The sequence below is a fragment of the Morchella importuna genome (assembly GCF_003444635.1).
Source record: "Morchella importuna strain M04M26 chromosome Unknown Morimp01GS001, whole genome shotgun sequence".
NCBI classification, from domain to species: Eukaryota; Fungi; Ascomycota; class Pezizomycetes; order Pezizales; family Morchellaceae; genus Morchella; species Morchella importuna.
In genome coordinates, this window is record NW_025763398.1 from 1119348 (window position 1) to 1138117 (window position 18770).

At 47.7% G+C, this 18770-nt stretch overlaps 4 protein-coding genes across 4 annotated transcripts; 1 reads left to right on the forward strand and 3 right to left on the reverse strand.

Moving 5' to 3' along the window:
* Nucleotides 1-362: 362 nt before the first annotated feature.
* Nucleotides 363-1604, reverse strand: LAJ45_00249 (uncharacterized protein; the record flags this gene model as incomplete). The annotated part of the gene is made up of 3 exons (XM_046109851.1): nt 363-448; nt 515-789; nt 907-1604. 3 exons carry the CDS (start codon nt 1602-1604, stop codon nt 363-365), a joined length of 1059 nt encoding a protein of 352 aa, XP_045976544.1.
* A 1945-nt stretch (nt 1605-3549) lies between these two features.
* Nucleotides 3550-3838, reverse strand: LAJ45_00250 (uncharacterized protein; the record flags this gene model as incomplete). Its single annotated transcript, XM_046109852.1, has 2 exons — nt 3550-3594; nt 3659-3838. 2 exons carry the CDS (start codon nt 3836-3838, stop codon nt 3550-3552), a joined length of 225 nt encoding a protein of 74 aa, XP_045976545.1.
* Nucleotides 3839-8778: 4940 nt separating this feature from the next.
* LAJ45_00251 (uncharacterized protein) lies at nt 8779-10642 on the forward strand (the record flags this gene model as incomplete). Its single annotated transcript, XM_046109853.1, has 3 exons — nt 8779-8904; nt 8996-9547; nt 9608-10642. The coding sequence occupies 3 exons, from the start codon at nt 8779-8781 to the stop codon at nt 10640-10642; spliced, it is 1713 nt and encodes a 570-aa protein (XP_045976546.1).
* Nucleotides 10643-15554: 4912 nt separating this feature from the next.
* LAJ45_00252 (uncharacterized protein) lies at nt 15555-17282 on the reverse strand (the record flags this gene model as incomplete). Its single annotated transcript, XM_046109854.1, has 3 exons — nt 15555-15593; nt 15661-16763; nt 16823-17282. The coding sequence occupies 3 exons, from the start codon at nt 17280-17282 to the stop codon at nt 15555-15557; spliced, it is 1602 nt and encodes a 533-aa protein (XP_045976547.1).
* Between the last annotated feature and the right edge of the window lie 1488 nt (nt 17283-18770).

Consider the following 18770-nt stretch of genomic DNA (forward strand, 5'->3'; position numbering starts at 1 on the left):
AGAAAACGGGAATTGGATCTTTCCTAAACGTTAAAGATTATGCAAGCATGTACAAAGCCATATGATGAAATAATAAAAAAAAACCGCCCCGTAGCCAAAAAATTAAAAAAAAATGCCCCCTAGCCCGTAAAAACTCCAGTTATTTTCCCAAAATATTCCTTTATCCACAAAAAAAAGTCCACAAGGCTTTAAACTAAAAGAAAGGTATGCACAACGCAACTCGCTTGCTTCGCTGATCAGCCAAAACAAAAAAAGGAAAAAAGTATAGATATATAAAACAGATTAGACAGAGAAGAAGAAGTAGCTGGCTTTTGTGTCTTTAGGTCCCTTTTGTCGGAGGGTCGTGAAAAGTGTATTTGCAACTATATCGCGCGATTGCCTCCAAGGGTTCCCTGCTGTGCAATCCGTTTTCGGTACTGGTCTCTAAATCGCTGGCGTTCAAAGGTCCCTATAACGTAGACAATTAGCGCTCAATTCTTAATAGAATTGGGGAGTGGACAAATCTGCAGCTTACCGTATCCAAAGATTATACAGGCCAAAGCCATATAACTTCCATAGAAGTACAGGCCAATCGGGACAATCTCTATTCTTGTCCCTGGCAGCTTAAACGGCGTTGCAGCTGCACTAGCGGTGGTCGTCGTGTTCGTCGTCTCATTAGCGACCAAATTCGAGAAGACCCCGTTGACGAAAGTGGCATCATCAGTTGAAAGAGTTGTCTGTAGCTCCGTCCCATCCGACATCTTGGCAAATAGGGTAATATTTGGTGTGAGCAGTGTTTGCAATTGGGCACTATAAACAGCACAAAATATATTAGATCGTGAACAAATCACATGACAGACCCCGCATGTGACAAGGAAGGGATCCAGGTTATGTATGGATATGGGTATGGGGTATGGGTGAACCTACTCAGTCTTCTCATCCTCAAGCAACAACTTATCAATCTGCCCAATGAAGTGAAACTCCTGGACCTTCTCTGGCCCCGTCGTGCTCGCCGAAGCCGACTCAGTCGCTGCCGCCTCCTCCGTCGTCTCATTCCTCAACTGCACCGCAGCCCCATTATACATGAGCGATACATCGATATTACCGCCAACGCTCGACCAATTGCCCTCCGCGGCCGACACCTGGTAGAGCCTCAGGTCCGCCGCAAACACACCTGAGTCTGTGCTGAGGAACGGAAGGTTGTAGCACACCACGATACCGGACGGGTTCGACGCCTTTGAGATGCTGCTGAGCCGCGAGATGCACTTTGCCGTCGTCTCCTTGGCCCACGCCTGCAGGTCCAGCTCCTCGATAGCCGTCTCGTTCCTTGCCCCTGTGTCCTCCGTGTCCTCTGTTTCCACTCGTCGTACCATCCGCTGGATCTCGCGGCGGAGGAGTCCATGCCATTTCTCTGTTCCGCTATCCCTTTTGCTGTAGCTCGTTGTCCCTAGGCCGACGCCTAGCCCGCTGCTGCCTACTCCTGATCCTCCGCCCCTTCCTCCTCCTCCTCCGAGCCCCGGTGGGACAATCACCATTGCGTCTGGCGTTGAGTGGGCGTATGAGACGGTGCACAGCGCCGCTAGTGTCGTCAGGAGGACGAGATATGATAGAACGGCGCGCTGCATCGTTGTTGTTATTGTTATTTGCATTTGCATTTTTGTTTTTCTTCCTCCTTCTCCTTCTTTATTGGTTTTATTGAGGTCGTATTGTTACCAGAGTAGTGGTGATAAAAAAAAAAGAGTGAAAAGGAAATTCGTTCGTCGATAAATAAGTAGTGGAAAAAGCAAAGCACCCCCTGTTATTGTTTCCTGTTCCTGGCTGGCGTGATGATGGCTGATCTCGTGGGTTGGGGTTCTTTTCGAGGGGTAGGTGTATCCAACGAATTGAATTGAATTGGGGGGAGGGGGAAGGATATACTATATAAACCCTCAAACGAAAACCGACACACACAAAACACACGTGAGGTGAGGTGATGTGATGTGATGCGAGAGAAACTGGGGAGCCCTTTTGTATAATAAAAATAAATAAAAAAAAGCTGGTATGCAGGAATTAACAGATTAGTGCCTGGATCTTTCCTTCAACGGGTAAGCACGAAAAAAGAAAAGAAAAAGGAAATGTCTAGCAGTTCGTCTATTCGCTTCGGGAGGGAAGGGAGTGGGGAAGATCAGAACGAGTGAGAGTGTGAGCGAGCGAAGGTCGAGTGAGAGGGAAAGGATTGGAACGTTTTGCAAGTAGGAGTATGTAGTAGGTTGTAGCACCAAGCAACATGGAAAAAGGGCAGGGCAACAACAACACTAGGCTAGACGGTATATTATCGTTGTTACTTACAGGTAAAAGTAGTCTGCAAATCCACACGAACAAAGCACACGTAGGCCCTCTAACCCGTTTTCCCAGAATGTGGGATGCGCACAGCGTTATTCCCTTACTGGTAGGGGGGGGGTGGGAAAGGCTAGTACCGCCCGCGCTGGAGAATGGGAAATAGATGCTTGTCTCTTTTCGGGTGCAGAGGTCCGAACCGGACGGAAAAACGCAGCGCCGGCGCTGTTTCTGGGGTGGGTGGGATAGCTGGGAAATGAGAGGTTGAAGATGAAGAAGTATACTAGAAGGGCTGCTTCGCTCAGTGGATCGTCGACCGTTATGAAGTACCTCCTAGCTAGCTAGCGCGCTATGGCTTCCTTCTACCTATAAAACCGCGGCCCTAGAAACCAAACAATAAAACAATAAAAATAAAAAGGAACGGACTGGCAACTTTCAAAGATGCCAAAAATATAGTATACGACAAGAACGAAAAGGAAAAAAAAGTAACCTCAAGTAAGAGAGAGCCAGGCGAAGGAGTAAGTAGAGGGGGGCGAAATATATGTATGAGATTCGAACGCCGGGCAGCTGGAAGGGCAAAAATGGATATTTGTGAGTGGGTTGCGGGCTTGAATAGAAAAGCGGCTGCGGCTACTGCAAGGGGAATCGTGGGTGTTGAGGAGGCGAGGCGTTGGCCAATGATATCCGGTGTTGTAAAAACGGGAAATAACGAAGGGCAAAAAAAGTGTTCGTTCCACCACAGCAACCACCACCTTCAAGTGGGAAAAAAAAAAGGCAAAGAAAGATGCACTGAATTCAAAAGCGTTCCTGCCAAGTGAGAAACTAGCACTTCGCTTACGATATTAAAACAAATAAAGAAAAGGGTCTTAAAAAAATGCACGCACGGGAAAGAAATAGAGAAAGACTTTAAAGAAGGATTCTGGGTCCTCGATGGGGAATTATCGAAAAACCAGCCCTCTCATCAAAGTCGAATGAGGGGCGGGGGGTAGGAGGAGGAAGGAAACCAATTATGAGGGTCAAAGTGTTTAGAGATGCCCCGTTCTCTGATCTCTCTTTCTCATTCTCTCTACTCTACTGTAACACAAAGGAACCCCTCATGAAAAGCACGATATCCCCAATCTCTACGGTTCATCCAGAACAGGAAGGAAAGCTGTAACTTTGAAAGCAATAACGGTTTCCAGTCTGCCCTTCTGCGACCTCTCCCTCGCTTCGAGCTGCTGAGGGGGAGGTTAAAAGAATGTGGCTTGATGATAATTAATTTATGAGCGCGCGAGCTGGAACCTTCAGACCAGAATTAAGCTGTCAGGCATTAACTTGCTGTGAGTACAATGATGTACCTCCACAGGATCGTGAGTGGGCGTACCTCGAAAGGCCATGCAAAACTACAGCCTAATGAGCCAATATCATCTTCTCCACCAATGGCCATCAATCTGTACCTGCGCTGAGCAGAGCAGCTGAGTTTTGCACCCCCCTCGATCCATTCAAGCGCCGCCCATCCGCCCAATAGCCCTACCCAATACCTGCCCCCCGGTGGCAACAACATCTCGAAATCCTCCGAAAAAGCCAATCGCTGGCACGGGTGTCTCGGGAGAGTCCCATCATCATCGCTTTAGCCATGCTGCCGCTTTGGCGCCTTCCTTCCATCCAAGAGAGGGGGGGGGGGGGTAGAGTTAGACCGTAACGTGCCTTTTTCAGAGTTTCCCCCCACCGTATAGCTGGGCATACCTCCACGAGGAGGATGAGCACCGTTCGTTCGTTAAAAAATTCCAATAGACTCCCCCCACGCCGCTGGAGACATCTAAGTCAAGTCATCGCCTAGCCATGTAGCTTTCTCATCCCTCATCCCTCATCCCTCCCTCGCTCTCGTTTTTACTTTATCCCCCGCTTACCCACTACATCATACCCACAAAAAAGAGTTTTCCCTTTCTGTCAAACCAACACTAGCTACCTGCACGGGTTTCCGATATGATACACAAGTAAAACGTTGTGGCACTTTTAATCGCCAAACAAAGCCTAGCCATAGCCCAACTACCTCGACCCAACCCCCACACCTGTACGTACCTGAAAATCAGGAGTCTTGGCAGCACCCTTCATCGAGAAAAGAATCATGATACAGTGACAAGCCTTTTTGACATGTTACAATGTTACGGTAAAGCACTCTACTTTAATTTTGTTGGGATGATATGATTGGCATGCTGTTATTCCTCGAGGATTGGATGTTGTGTAGGTAGTTCGAGTCAATGACCATACCGTACCGTATTGTACCGGCCGGCGACGTACAGCACCGGTAGCACATGTAGCTAAAAGTAGAGCCTTTGCTACTCTAGAGCCAAGATTTAGATCCTAGGCGCTGTGCTGAACTTTATTCTATCCCATATGCTTGCCTCATCTGGCGGCCAATTAATTAATATCGAGCCCTAGTAATCTGCCCTGAATACATGTAGTACATGGCATCTAAGTAATCAAGTAGAATAGAGTAAATCATCTCGCCTGGTAAAACCCGTGGATTGAAAATCGTTACATAACCCGCTACTAACTACAGAACAAGTAGTTGCTAAATAGCTAGCTAGAGGCTCATACCATATCATGCCAGCTTAAGCGGCTATCTCGAGTATTTTGACACGCCCTCTTAATCTTTCTTGCTATCTGGCTACTTTATGCTCTGCTAGCTCTGCCGACCACCCTTTTTACCTTCCTACGTACCTTCCTGCCTTCTTTCCTTTCTTACGAAATGCTCACCAAGAATAACCGTGCACCGCAGCGCATTATATCAAACCCGCCCCATAACCCATGTCCACCCCCAATATCTATTGTGCACCGCTACCGCCGGAGTAAGTGGTGAGTCGATATCGAAACACCAAGCTCCCGCAGAAATTCAACGATGCCTGCCTGTAACTCAACCCAACCCAACACCACCGGTTGCACACACAGATATGCACTGGGGACGAGAAGAAAAAATCCAACGCAGTCAGTGTTTGGGAGTGCTGACCGCCGTCGAGAGATCCTTCCTTCCTTGGATCTCGTATCTCTCGTATGTTAATTTTTGCGAGTCTTACAGCTACCTGATATGCGCACTTGATTCGTCTCACAGGGCATGATCAAACACGGTGCCGAGACGGCGCTAATTGCCAAGAGCGAGAGAGTAAGAAAGAGTAGCCTCCAATCCAGATGCTCTGCTTCATGGAATCATTTAAGAACCCAAGTCGATGGAATCACGCCACTTCCATGGGTTCCTGTCATTTTCTAATCGCAGGAAACACTCATGATGCCAACTAACTAGCTGTTCAATGTCAAGCGTCTCCAACCCCAAACCCCAAACCAACCCCCCAAAAAACCCAACGACAGACAAGCTAGCACGGTACCATCTAAAGCGAACAAACCAACCCAGTGTCTCGGTCGTCGTCGTCATGTCGGTCTCGCTAACTACCGGATAGGCCGGCATGAGGCTCAGTTTTTTTTCGTCTCCATATATCTAATCCCACGATGCTCTCCCAGGCTTTGTTCCATCGCTTCTGTGCGGGCTTCCGGAAACTGGTGTGAGACGTTCGTTGATCGGGTAGATATCGCGTCGTCTGAGACACGGGAGTGGCTCTTTAGATCTAACTACATACTCGGCATCTTTGGTCCGACGGTGGGTTGGGTACGTACTCTAGCTACTGCGTGGAAAACGTGCGTATGCAGGTGTAGAACTTACGGAGCTGGAAATGGTGGATCTCATGGCTGTTAGAGATTTTCGATATCACTTTGTGTGAGAGAGAGGCTGCCCAACGGCTTCTAAAGAACCGACACGGCTCTGTGCTGACGTGGATGCTGTCTGCACCACGAGTTAAGCATTGCGCCCGCACCGGCCATTGGTGCGGGATCGACGTTACATGCATTCGCACTCATAAAAGAACACTCCCCCAGTGGAGATGACAATGACGACAAACACTCCTGCAGCGCAAACCAAATTTCTTCTTCCACTTCTTCCTCTTCTTCCACTATCAAGCATCTGGTTGGGCGCACACCGACAAAAGCAACGTACCCCATGCAATCAAGTCCTGTCCCGAGGAACCACGGACAGCACGGCACACACATAGAGTACTTAAGATTACGGCTACGGTGTATTTTCCGCTGGATATATGGTCGTAGATAATTTGCGTGGGTTTATTTCGGCCGAATTGGGCGGGTGGGCGGGCGGTGCTGGATGGTTTGTTCTAGACCTTTCGTAAAGCTTCTTCTTCTTCCCCGGGCCTCGGTATAGTATTAAAAGGGCGGCAGGGCGGTAGCTGCGGTGAGGTGCTGCATGATAGATATATGGAGTTGATAGTGCTAAGGCTGGGGATGGGCAGGGAGGAATATGGAGGGAGTATGTATGGATATGAGGTACCAGCCGGGCAGGTAGCTAGAGTATTGAAATTCAGACCTGGATTGGTAACTATGGAGCTGGCTTGTAGAGCTGGAAAGTCTAATCTGCCGCGCGCGGCGTCTCGTTCTAGTATAGGGCCAGGCGCCCGGTGCCCGCCGAGTGAACCAACCCATATCGACAGCCCCTCTGCGCGGGATGACGACCACGGGAGGGTTAAAATCCATTATATTTACCCCTATACTCTGGAGAGTTAAAGTGTTCTGCTTTCCCCTACAATTATAGCTTCAATGGGGTCGAAACAGCACGCAGCTCCTAATATTAACAATTTGCATCATGAGATATCACTCACCCACGTGCACGTCATCTGATCTACACGACTCGGTAGCTAGGCTGGCTAGTGCTGTCTTTCTTTATGAAGTCCTCAATAAGGTTATAAAAGCGGCCGCCGGCCATGAAGCAGCGCATGTTTTGGGGGTATTCTTTGTTCGGCTGCCCGCGCAAGCTCTTGTGGGTTTAAGGTATGAGATATAGTTATTGGTAGGACTAGCTGGATGAGATGACCTTGACGAGATGTGAAAAAGATGGAATTGAAAAAATAATATGTATATACATGTACGTATCGCTAAAATATAGTCTTTGATTTACACAGTAACCGACTTTTAAATCTCCCGGTCGTAGTTATCCCGTAGTCCAATTCCCAACCCGAACCCAGAACCCAGAACCCAAAAGCACATAACGCCGCCCGCTCCCCAAAAACCCAACCGCAAAACTCAACTACCACAACCCTATAACCACCCTCCATGACTCACTACAACCAGAACCACAACCACAACTACCTCCCGTACCCCCCATACCCGCCACCGCCAACCCCCCACCACTGTCCCCGCGCGCCTGCGCCCGCACCCGCTTCCACAACCACCAACTCCCGCAGTACCGGCAGCCGCCTCATGATCATGAGCGCCAGATTGAGTAGCAATAGCTTGAGCGCCACAAATAGGATGAGTCCGAGCGTGGGGAGGCCTATGAGTGCTAAGAGTAGCAGCTTGTCGCCCATTCTAGTATAGTTTAGGTTAGGGCCAGCTTAGATAGATGGTGTATGGTAAGATATTGTAGGATGATGATACTGGTTGTGAATTACTGCAAAGCTCTAATCAACTCGAGGAGAAGAAGACTCGAAATCGAGGTAGGGAGGGAGAGAGAGAGAGATGGCTCAGGATCATGCAGAGGTGGACATAGATAGATGTGTTGATAGATATATACGAGAAGCGTTTCACTCACAGATTGAATGCGTCATTAATTGGCACACCCCATCCACCCCATCCCTTCCCTTCCAATTCAGTCAGACTACACACAACCCCAACCCGCAATTATCACAACGAGGCTGAGAGCCCTGTAGGGCAGACTTAGATATCTATCTATTCTGTTCCTACTACCTATCTCACTAGTACTATCTACTATTACTGGCCACTCAGATATCTAGACCTCAATAATAGATGTGTCTTGAGTAGATCATCCAGCACTCAGTTCCTATTCTTGGTAACCCTGCTGTGGCTAAGTAACCGTGCAGTTTCTATAGCGTAGAGTAGTGTAGTAGCAACTCCCAATTCAGCCTCATTTGCGGGCCTTCATATCAACCTCGAAAAGCTAGATGCAGCATCACAACCTCCACTCCGCCGTTGTTCGGGTAACCGTTCCTGTTTGCATTTTCCAGGTTTCGACACGCGCAAGAGCGACGCCAAGAAGACGACACACACCACCACAGCACGCACCAGCCTCCTGTTGTTCATTCTGGATGATACGTCGACCTCTCTCTCTCTCTTTCTTTTCCACCCCCCGTCGAATAGGTACATAGCATCATTTTCTTAAACACCAAAAAAGTCAAACTTCCTACTAGCTGCGGGCGGGGTATTCTTTCCTCTCTGTTTGGTTCTTTTTTTTTTTTTATTTATAGATATCCACCATTTTTTTTTCTTAAAAAAAAAATCCCTCTCACGTCATAGCCATTCACTCGGTCTACTACATTTACAGAAAAAACCACAACCACAACCACCCACCCCACCTCCCCACAATCTGCCCTGTCGCCGCCTCCCCCACACCTTTTTTCACTTGGCGGAGAAAAACGATAACTGGTGGCCATGCCTACTACTACGGTCACGATAAACGACACACGCGTTCTGGCTGAAATTGCAGACTGCATTGCACGGTCCAAGAAAGCCATTGTGGTGACTGGGGCTGGTATAAGTACCAATTGCGGTATTCCCGTAAGTATCTCCAGACGCGTTTTTTATATATAAATTTATATACATGATATTTGGTGATATTATATATATTAACAAATGTTTGAATTTATAGGATTTCCGTTCCCAAGATGGTCTCTACAACCTCGTTAAATCAAGGTACCCTTCATCGGTCGTCAAAGGCCGCGACCTCTTCGACTCGGTTCTCTTTTCGGATCCCACCTCGACCCAGCTCTTTTACACGTTTATATCATCACTGCGCAATGAGATAATCAGGGTTAAGGATACAACACCTACACACAAGTTTATCCGGAAGATGTCTGAGAGTGGGCGGCTGCTGCGATGCTACACGCAGAATATCGATGGCCTGGAAGAACGCGAGGGAATGACGACGAACTTGGCGTTGGGAAAGGGGAAGAGGAAGAGGCCCAGCACTGTGCTGGCGGGCGTAGTGGATAGTGAAGAGGAGAAGGGATGTCAGGTTGTGCAGCTGCATGGAGACCTCAAGAATTTGAGGTGTACGCAGTGCCAGGGTCTGTGCAAGTACGATAAAGAGCGGGTGGAGAGTCTCCTGGATGGGACCCCCCCAGAGTGCCCCGTCTGTGCGGGGAAAGATAAGGCGCGGAGAGAGAACGGGAAACGGGGGACGAAGGTGGGGAGCTTGAGGGTGAGAGCTGATATCTACTAAATGTTAGAGATGTTGGCACATATGCTAACATACCCTCAGCCTAATATTGTTCTTTATGGCGAGGAACACCCCCTTGCGGAGAAGATTGGTTCTCTCACGTCCGCAGACCTTCGCTCAAACCCGGACATAATGATAATTCTCGGTACTTCCCTTAAAGTATTTGGTCTTAAGCGCATTGTTAGGGAGTTTGCTCGTGCTGTGCACGCACGTGGAGGGAAAGTTATATATGTCAACAACACTCCTGCAGCATACAGCACATGGAAGGATATCATTGACTACCATGTCGACATGGACTGTGATGCTTGGGTCGCCGACGTAAAAAAAAGACGTTTCGACATCTGGGAGCGCCAGTTGACATTGGACCTAGGAAAAGTGACGAAGAAGGCGACGACGACGTCACCATCCAGGCTGAGCAAGTCCAAGAAGATCTTCAAGGAGGTGGAGCAGGAGAACGAGATCAAAGCCCGGCCCAAGGCCAAGGCAACCGGTGCGAGGAAACCCCTGGGTACAATGACAGGGAACGGGCCTCCAGGCATTCTGAAGAAGTCCTTCAACTTCACGATCCCAATGTGCCCCCCAACCCCGCCACCGACGAACGGTTCCCGCTCGGAGAAGAGGTCGACTGTTAAGTATGCAAGTACACCGTATAACCCACCTTCAGTGCCTTCCACTCCTACCGGGCGGCGTAGCAGGTCGGCATCAATGTTCCCTACTTCGGTGCCAGCTACCCCGCAGGCATCGCCATCTCGCCTGATTAGTAAACTGATGTCGACCGTTCGAATAAACTCGGCAACGAAAGAGCGACTACCCTATTCTCCCCGACGCGGTAATAGTCGCTGTGATTCTATGGAACAAAGCCCACTTCCAAAAGCGAAACGAAGAATGTTAGAGAAGAGTAACCCGGTTATAACAAGATCAAAAGGGAGGGGGAAAGGAACGGGGTCGGAATCAAGAGCAAGCCTAGAAATGGAAGTCTGTGGAACGATAACACTAAAGCCGCTACAGCTGGCGTCGGGCATAGAGAGGAGGATTTCACGAAGATTGTCAAAGTTACCAGCAGAGGTTCCTGCCTAAATAGCCACATATACCACCGCTTAGCTAGTTACGCCCGCTCATTTCACCTGTTGTTGGAACGATTAAATGGATGGTTTCCCTTTGTTTTAAGTGTACTCATTCTTTCTTTATACGTTTATTTAGTATTATTATCCCCATGTTTTTTGTACAAGTCAGGGCCGGAGGGACTGCTGCTGGGGATGTGTACATCCGCGGGTGCTTGGGCGTTATGCGGGGCGGAGGATATCAATTGTACTGTTTATGACGGGCTCATGTCGGAAAGTATTCATGCCTATATAATATATACCCACGTTTCTTTTTGTTTGGTGATTAACACCATTAATTTTTGTTTCCCCCCGCCCCCTTCGGCGGCTGCATGACTTGTGTGTACATAATTTAATTTTCACGAATTACAAAGACGGGGAGGATCCAGAGGAGGGTTTGGTCAGCTTTTGAGCCGTAATTCCTCGATTGGTTGTAGTTGGGGCCGCCATCGACATCGATACCGACATCTAAGATCACAAACACCACGTATGTCGTTCCGCCTGCGGTCAAGAGTCAAGACGAACACAGGACACCTTGCGAACCTCATTTTCCACAGACAGCGGACCCCGCGAGTAACCGTTGACATCCACGGCTGAATTCGCCCAGAGTAGAGTACACGTGGATGACAACCTATCTTTGGAGGCTCTGTTAGTGTGTTAGTGTCGGTTTCCATGTACCTAGTAGGAAGGGCGCTTGCTATTTTAAGACGCTGCATCATGGATTATCACTCGCTGCGATGGGAATACGAGCGTGGGCTGTGGGCGCGTATCTAGCGCATGTAGGCGTTTTTGGCACTACAGCTTGTGATTTGAGGATTTGTGCGCTTTCCTAGGTTAAGGTTTGGCGGGTTTGGCTATGTCTCTAGGGGAAGTTCTTGCTGTGCTGCTGTGCTGTCAGGTGGAATTCTAGGCTTAATTTTTTGGACTGGGGCTTTCTAGACGCTCATGACGTTCACGGGGTTGTATCGTGAGTACTTACCTGGCGTAGGGGGGACTGGGGGGACTGATACATCCTGACCGGCCAGCGACGAAGCCCTATCAGCGGTAGCGAACCCCATACAGGGGCAGAACCGGGATCTGAATAAGGTTATTTACACATGACACGGTGGCGCATTCTCTGGGAAATGTCGGGTTTGAAGGGGTCTTCGCCTTATGTTGCGTTCAAGCAGCGAAGAGTACGTCGAGAAGATTGATAAAGGCAGTTTCGTGTCAGGGTAGTGGGTTTTGAGCCTTTAGTGAAAGTTATCTCCAAACGTTGCTTGGCGTTTGATAGTGTTCCGCTGTTTTGACTGTCGAAACATCTGGTGCAGTCTAGTACTGGTCAATTAACGACGAACAACGAACACTGGCTCAGCCTCAGCCTATCTAGGATCATAGGAACGCCCGCAGGGCGATAATCCACGAACAAAAATTCTTATACCCGACTATAACACCCCTTAGTCGGGCATCTTGGTGACTTGGGCTATGGGTTTAATTTCTGTGGGAATGGAACATAGACAGCATGTGTGGAAATCACAAGTATACCCATGTCTCGGTACGCTGCATCTGTCATCGAGCCCTCGACCCTTGGAACTTCCTTATGTTTGTCTTGTAAGTGGTCTTTAAAGAGATAGAATAGGGGATTGTTTATGCTCAGGATATCTCAATAAGGAAAACACTCCAGAATATGATTTTGTTCGCAAATGGGGCGCTATCTTCGCGATAGGGCTCGCTTTTCGATATTGAGGGCCGCACAAACAAGACAATCATCCAGAGTTGGAGGCGTCTTTTGTGAACGTTTCAATATGTGATTGTATATCTTCATGGGCATTTGTGGCTGGGACAGAGACACACATAATAAGATCCCATTCACTAATGTCAGCTACTCATATTCATACGACCGATCTTCTGATTATTTCCAGGAATCTAGAGGTCGTTTTTGGCATTATTGGGCGCTGCACTTATACCTAGACCCGTGAGGGCGTCTGTCTAACTTATACTACAGCTGTCATTCAGGGCTCGATTTACTTTTTCATTGGCGCTCTGTACCTCGAAAAACAGGATATCTTATCGAGTCATGGATAACATTGCTCCCGGTTGGTGTTATATGGGTCGAGTCACAAGGAATCACTCACATCCTCCGGTTTTCCAGGCGTCGAAAATATTCGATCTTTTAACCGGCGAGCATGACTGTCGCCCTCATTACAAGAAATAAGCCTTAAATTTATAAACGCCTTACCTTAAGGCACGACTTCGAATGCCCTATTCACCACCCCAGAGTTATATCGCCCAACGGTTACCATATGTTAGAAATATCTATCTCTATCACGGGATGTGCTTCGTGCGGTAATGACTTGTCTTGCGAGATCCTTCTGGTAATCCGAAACTGCATGGTAATCCGAAACTGCATGATTCCGAGTTGTTTGTCTGCATCAAGTTCTCGCATCGTTCCATAGACGGCTAGCTCAGCATCTTTCACGAAGATTTTAGACGGATGGTGGTGGAGATAAGGCAGTACGACCAACAATTGGTCCGGGGGTTACTACATGCAGTAGATGTACCTCCAGCACTTTTGGCTTGGTGTGTCATGTCACCTGAGGTCACGAATGCGAGTCCCTCTCCCGGAACGTGTATCATGGTATAACCCATTACTCTACATACAACAAAAACAATCGGTCCTGCGTTCGCGCGCGAGAAACGTGTGTACCTAATGAATTGCAAAAGACGGAGAAATGGCAACAACATAGGTACTGTATTTAACTTCAGCCTTATTTCTATTTAATTTTGATAATTGTTGGCAGGGAGAAGAAAAAAAAACAAGTACTCTGGTGTGGGCACTCGTTGATGGATCCCCCCTCCCTCGACATGGTGAGCCTCGAAGGCTCACACAGCGCGCAAATTGTTAGTCCTGATGACTCATGACAATCCGGCGTGTTTGTAGCATATGCATACAGATTTGTGGCAGTAACATCGACCTCTGGTTGTGTTTGTCCCATTGAAAAAGCGCAAGAGGATAGCAAGGTTATGCATATTGCCAGTAAAGAACGGATTTTAAAGGCCACAGTCCACTAAACTCCCTAATTGTCGATGAGAGCATGTTCGAGAAGGACCGGCCGAACAAGGCTTCCTATTGGCTGAATATACGGGGTACCACCTACAATGACAGTGGGGGTACTGCATTCTTCTAGCGTTCTGAGCTGTACTGTCATATAATGCTGGCATCATATTCATTGACGAACCGTGGTGACAGTTTCCTATAGCTTCAGATGCCCCCCCCCAAAAGACTTGGCTGACTACGGCTATAACGTATTGCGATATGGTCTTCCAGGAAACCGTTCTCCCAAGGCCCATAAAACCGCCCAAAAAGGATTTGACACGCAAATCCACCTTTGCTTGAATTTAGACTAGAAGGGCTTTTTTTCCCCACAGGGCCCGGATGAACCACATCCCTCAACGTCTTAGTGGGATTTATACTGGACTAGCGTCGCATGTGGATTGAGCCAAGGGGGAGGGCTTTATTTTTACTCTCAACCTCAGAATTGTAAGGCTGATGAGATTGACGAGCCAACCATATGTGCACTCAGCGAGTTGTGGATGAGTTTTCTAGCCCAGAAGAATCGAACCACATGGCAGCAAGTCCTTAGGGCTGTTCCTTGCTCTAGTCTCGTCATTAAGGTGGGGCCAAGAAGATGTACAGACACGTACCTGTGCTTTCCTAGCCAATCGGGCATCAAACCCATCTGTCGGATCTCGGTCATCGGAACTCATTCGTCAGGAAGAGAGAACACGAATGGAGCTTCTCTTCGAAGGTTATGATTCACTAGATGTGATTGCGCCTTCTCCCGCCCGAGTTGTTGCCCTGAGTACACACATGTAGGTACCCAGGGATGGTGGGGGGTTCGGACCAATAGTTAGACATGTCTTAGCCGTATTAGGAATAGCGTACTCTCGGGAGATCTACCCGGCGGCTCTGTTGAGCCGCAGCATGGATGACGACATGTCAACAAACTTGTGCATCAAACTAGCAAACAGAGTTCTTGGTCAGAATACATGCAATTGTATTCAATAATAAATTTATTTCGCTCTTGAGAAGACGGTACTCGCCTCTGTCCTCGAACATACCAGCAAACCGTGAAGAAAGAAAAACCCAACTAAACTTTTGTATCCCCAAAGCCTCATAACGACCTGAATAACCACTTTCAGCCAGCCGTAGTAGAAAAAGAAGAGAAATATAAAAGAATGGAAACTCGAAAAGAAGACAAATAATACGGGCATTTACCGAAAGCTCGGCGGTTTCTGTAGGGAAGGGATCTAGCCGTCTACTTCCAAGCAAACTGGGATCGACCCATCAGATGAACGCACGGTTCCCTCTAGTGTGCACTCCACACCCCACGCTCCAACAGACGGGTTTGACAGAAATTGAAGGGAAAATAAAGAGAGAATTTGGGGTTTAAACCATTCTTCGTGTTAGTAAACTCGCGACTGTACGGAGGAAAGAATAATGCAACCCTCCAAATGAATAAAGGCGATTTGTAGAATGACACAGAACATTATCAAGACCATAAAAAAACACCAAAGGATATACAATATAGAAATAATAAGTAGAAGATTTGGATGACAAAAAGAAAATCGTAATGGATACCTAGGTAGTAGAGCAAACATTTATGCATGAGTAGACAACTAACCAAGATATGCCTGAAAAAATGATGAAGGCTATCAAAAAATGATACTTATGCTGTAAATGGAAGGAAAAAGCGGGGTAAAGTCTCATTCGCGATACAATCACGTCCCCAAAAATACAAACATGAAAACTAAGAAAAGTCGTAATGCCGTCTCCACTGATTCAGAGATACAGTTATTAGGCGTGAGTTTCCGGGGGTATCAATCACACTAGCATCCGTTGGAGAAGTCTAGTAAGTTGGCTTCTTTGGCTTCCTCCAGTAGTATTGCTAGATTTAAGCAACCATTAGTCCCATCCTCACACCTTAATAAAAAGTATTTATACGATTAACTAACCTTGTGGGACTTTCTGCAAGACCTTAACCCTACCCTCCCCATCCCTTCAACAACTGCAGCACGTCGACCTTCATCAGTATCCTGGTCGGGGATATAGTAATATTCGCTCTGCAGAGGTTTTCCTGCAGCATCCTTGCCAGTACGCTTGATTTCTCCAATACAATCAATGTTGCCCATAATCTGGACCAAACGTTCCTTGGTGATGGAAGCTGCCAAAGCGGATGGAAGATGAGACATTAAAATTGTGAGAGAGGTGGATGATAGACGTGAGAAGGCAAGCTGATTGATGATGTGATTTTGGACAGTATTAGTCTTGTTAGGAGAGATTGAGGCACTTCGGCGTTGTATAGGGGAAGAAGGCAAAGCAGATACTGCGCGGATAGTCGAGGAAGTTGCCGGAGTTGCTGGAGGGGCATAGAGTGATTCCTTTGTTGAGAACCTAGCCATGGGTGGAAGTATAGGTTCCGGTGCATAGCTATGTAAGATCGGCTCTTCCTCCCTCTCCTCCTCTTCCTCCTCCTCTGATTCATCCGATTCATTCTCAGCTAACAATTGCTTGAGCTCTTCATCATCATCAGTTTCATCTCCCAGGGCCATCGGTAGTTTGGCAGCATCCTCTTTTTCCAATGGTCCGGGAAGCTCTATATGGTCCTCATCCTCATCCCCCTGCTCATCGTCCTGCTCATCCTCTTCTCCCTCATCCTCGTTTACCTCCTCGTTAACAAAATCTGCCACTGGTTCGTCTTCATATATTTCCAAGAAAGTATCTGTCATATGCGGATCCGATTCGAATATGGCACCAGTGTTACCCAAACCTCTCCTAGGAATAGGGGAACTATTTTGCTTTTCAGTAGAAACATTGAACAGGCGACGATCAGTGCGTTCATTGTTACCAAGAGGGTCGATATTTTCATCGTTATCATCAGCCCATCCAATTGAAGGACTTCTGGAAACTCTAGCACGAGTTGGTGTGCCAATAGTAGAGGTGCTTGACGAGCGGGCCCGGCGGACCTGAGTTGGTACTGGCCATGCCAAGACAACTCTAGAATCCTGAACATCTAACATGATCTCTGCATCCTCCGTCTCAGATGTGAAGACATCCCCTTAGAAAGCTCCCATGCTTGACCTTGACAGTGGATTTTCACACCGTTCCATCCCATACATTGAATCTCGACCATGGGCCGTGTTGAAGAGGACAGGTATTGCGCCTTGACATGGACGCGTGAAATTAGTCTGTTTGCAGAAAGCTGATAGTGAGATGAATTGCTGGACCTGCCAAGTAGAACTGGTTCACCATTTTCGGGAAGAGTGATGGATGGTAGTGCGGATAGCGGAGCACGCTCAATTAGAGTGGATTGGCTTCTTGCGAGGAGGGGTTTGCGTGCAGCAGCGACACTAGGATGTGGAGGCGGAGACGATTGAATCCTCTGCGACGACGAAGAAGGGACAGGTGTCGGATATCTGTTTTCGTGTTCTTCTGATAGGACGCGAGATTTATGTCTTTTGAAGCATGGAGGTGAGGATTGAGGCTCGAACGCTGGTAGCAAAGGGCCCGGAGCAGATCGTTTCACCCCAGCAACGGTGTTGTTTGTCTCGAGGACGACCCGTGCGGGCGAGTCCATTTCGGACTTTACTATTTTTTTTTATGTCTCTGTGTTAATAGACGACAAATATCTGTGATGATTTTTTCTTTTTCTTTTTTGGAATATATGATATGACTCTCAGCAGGAGAGGGTAGAGGATGAATGGATGGTGATGATGGTGATGATGATGAATATTCTATGGCGAAAGGGAGACCAACTTTGCGTGCTAGAAGGGGATGGGGAAATAGTCGGGTAAAGTGGGTTCGTGGTCGGGTGGTTGGTAGTTGGCACTTTACACGGTGGAGCAATTTGACGGAAATTACCTTCACGAATGAATAAACGTGTAAAGTGGATTACAGTAGGAACACCGAGTATGGTATTGAGAGAGTATTGGGTTGGAGAATATCAAAAAAGAGTGAGACCGGGAAAAGGATACAGCACTCGCACAAGGACAGAGATAGATGAGGGGGTTAGGAGGGGGGGTTTGGAGGAGAGGTTGATAGAAAGGAGTAAGCAAAAAAAAAAAAACGAAAAGAAAAAACGTCGAATTCCCTCAAATGGCTAGATAGAAACTCCGAAAGACACCGACGACAACTGACATAGAACGCTGACAGACGCTCAGAGTAATGAACTTCTTGATGCCAGGCTGACCAACACACAGAAAGGGAAACGAAAGTGACAGATTGAGGCGGAGAAAGAGTGTAATGCAGGCTCCAGCAAAGTCAGCGTGCAGCGAAAGAGAGGGGGTTGGGCTGCGTTTTGCCAAAGGTGGATACGTTGCGTGCCGTTTACCAAAGCAAGCAAAGACAGTATTTTTTCCTTCCATAGGTGCCAAAATATTTATTACGCTATTAATAAGACGGGTCACCACTCACGCCTACTTTGGGTCTCTATTTTCATTCTCCATGACGGTACTCTAAGCTGTTGCTCTAGTCTTTTTGTTCGGCAGCTTGGCACTGGAGGCACAATTTCAAAAACTTAAGGGTGGAGGCTGTACTATGATCATGTAGAACAACCACCTTACAGTTTGTTCTCCCCTGGTACAATGTTCCAAACCCCCCTCTGTTTCTTGCTGGTTGGGGTTGAATGATCTTTGATTGCTGCGCGTTGCCCCGGATCGGACCCGCGATTGGGAATCACGCGAGCAGCGCGTCGTTGAGGAAACGCGTTCTCCGGGCATACTCGTGCAGGCTTTGAGATTTACTGCTCTTATTGGATATCATATTGAGTGTGCAGATTGCGCTCTCATGCAACTCTGCTTGGCAATTTGGGAACTTGGCAGCTACATAGTAGCTGCAGTCTACTCTTGTTGGAAGCTGGAACCTTTCAACAACAACCGCCAGCTCCAAAATAACTACAACTACAACTGCTCTACTGCTCTATAGATATAGGTACAGTTACAGCTATGTACAGCTACAGTTACAAGTTGCATATACTCTCAGCCAAAACCGTCAGGAGCTGTCCTCCCCCTAGAACAGTCACCGTCCAGGTCTGGTCGCTAGGTTCCTGGTTTGTGTGACATGCTGC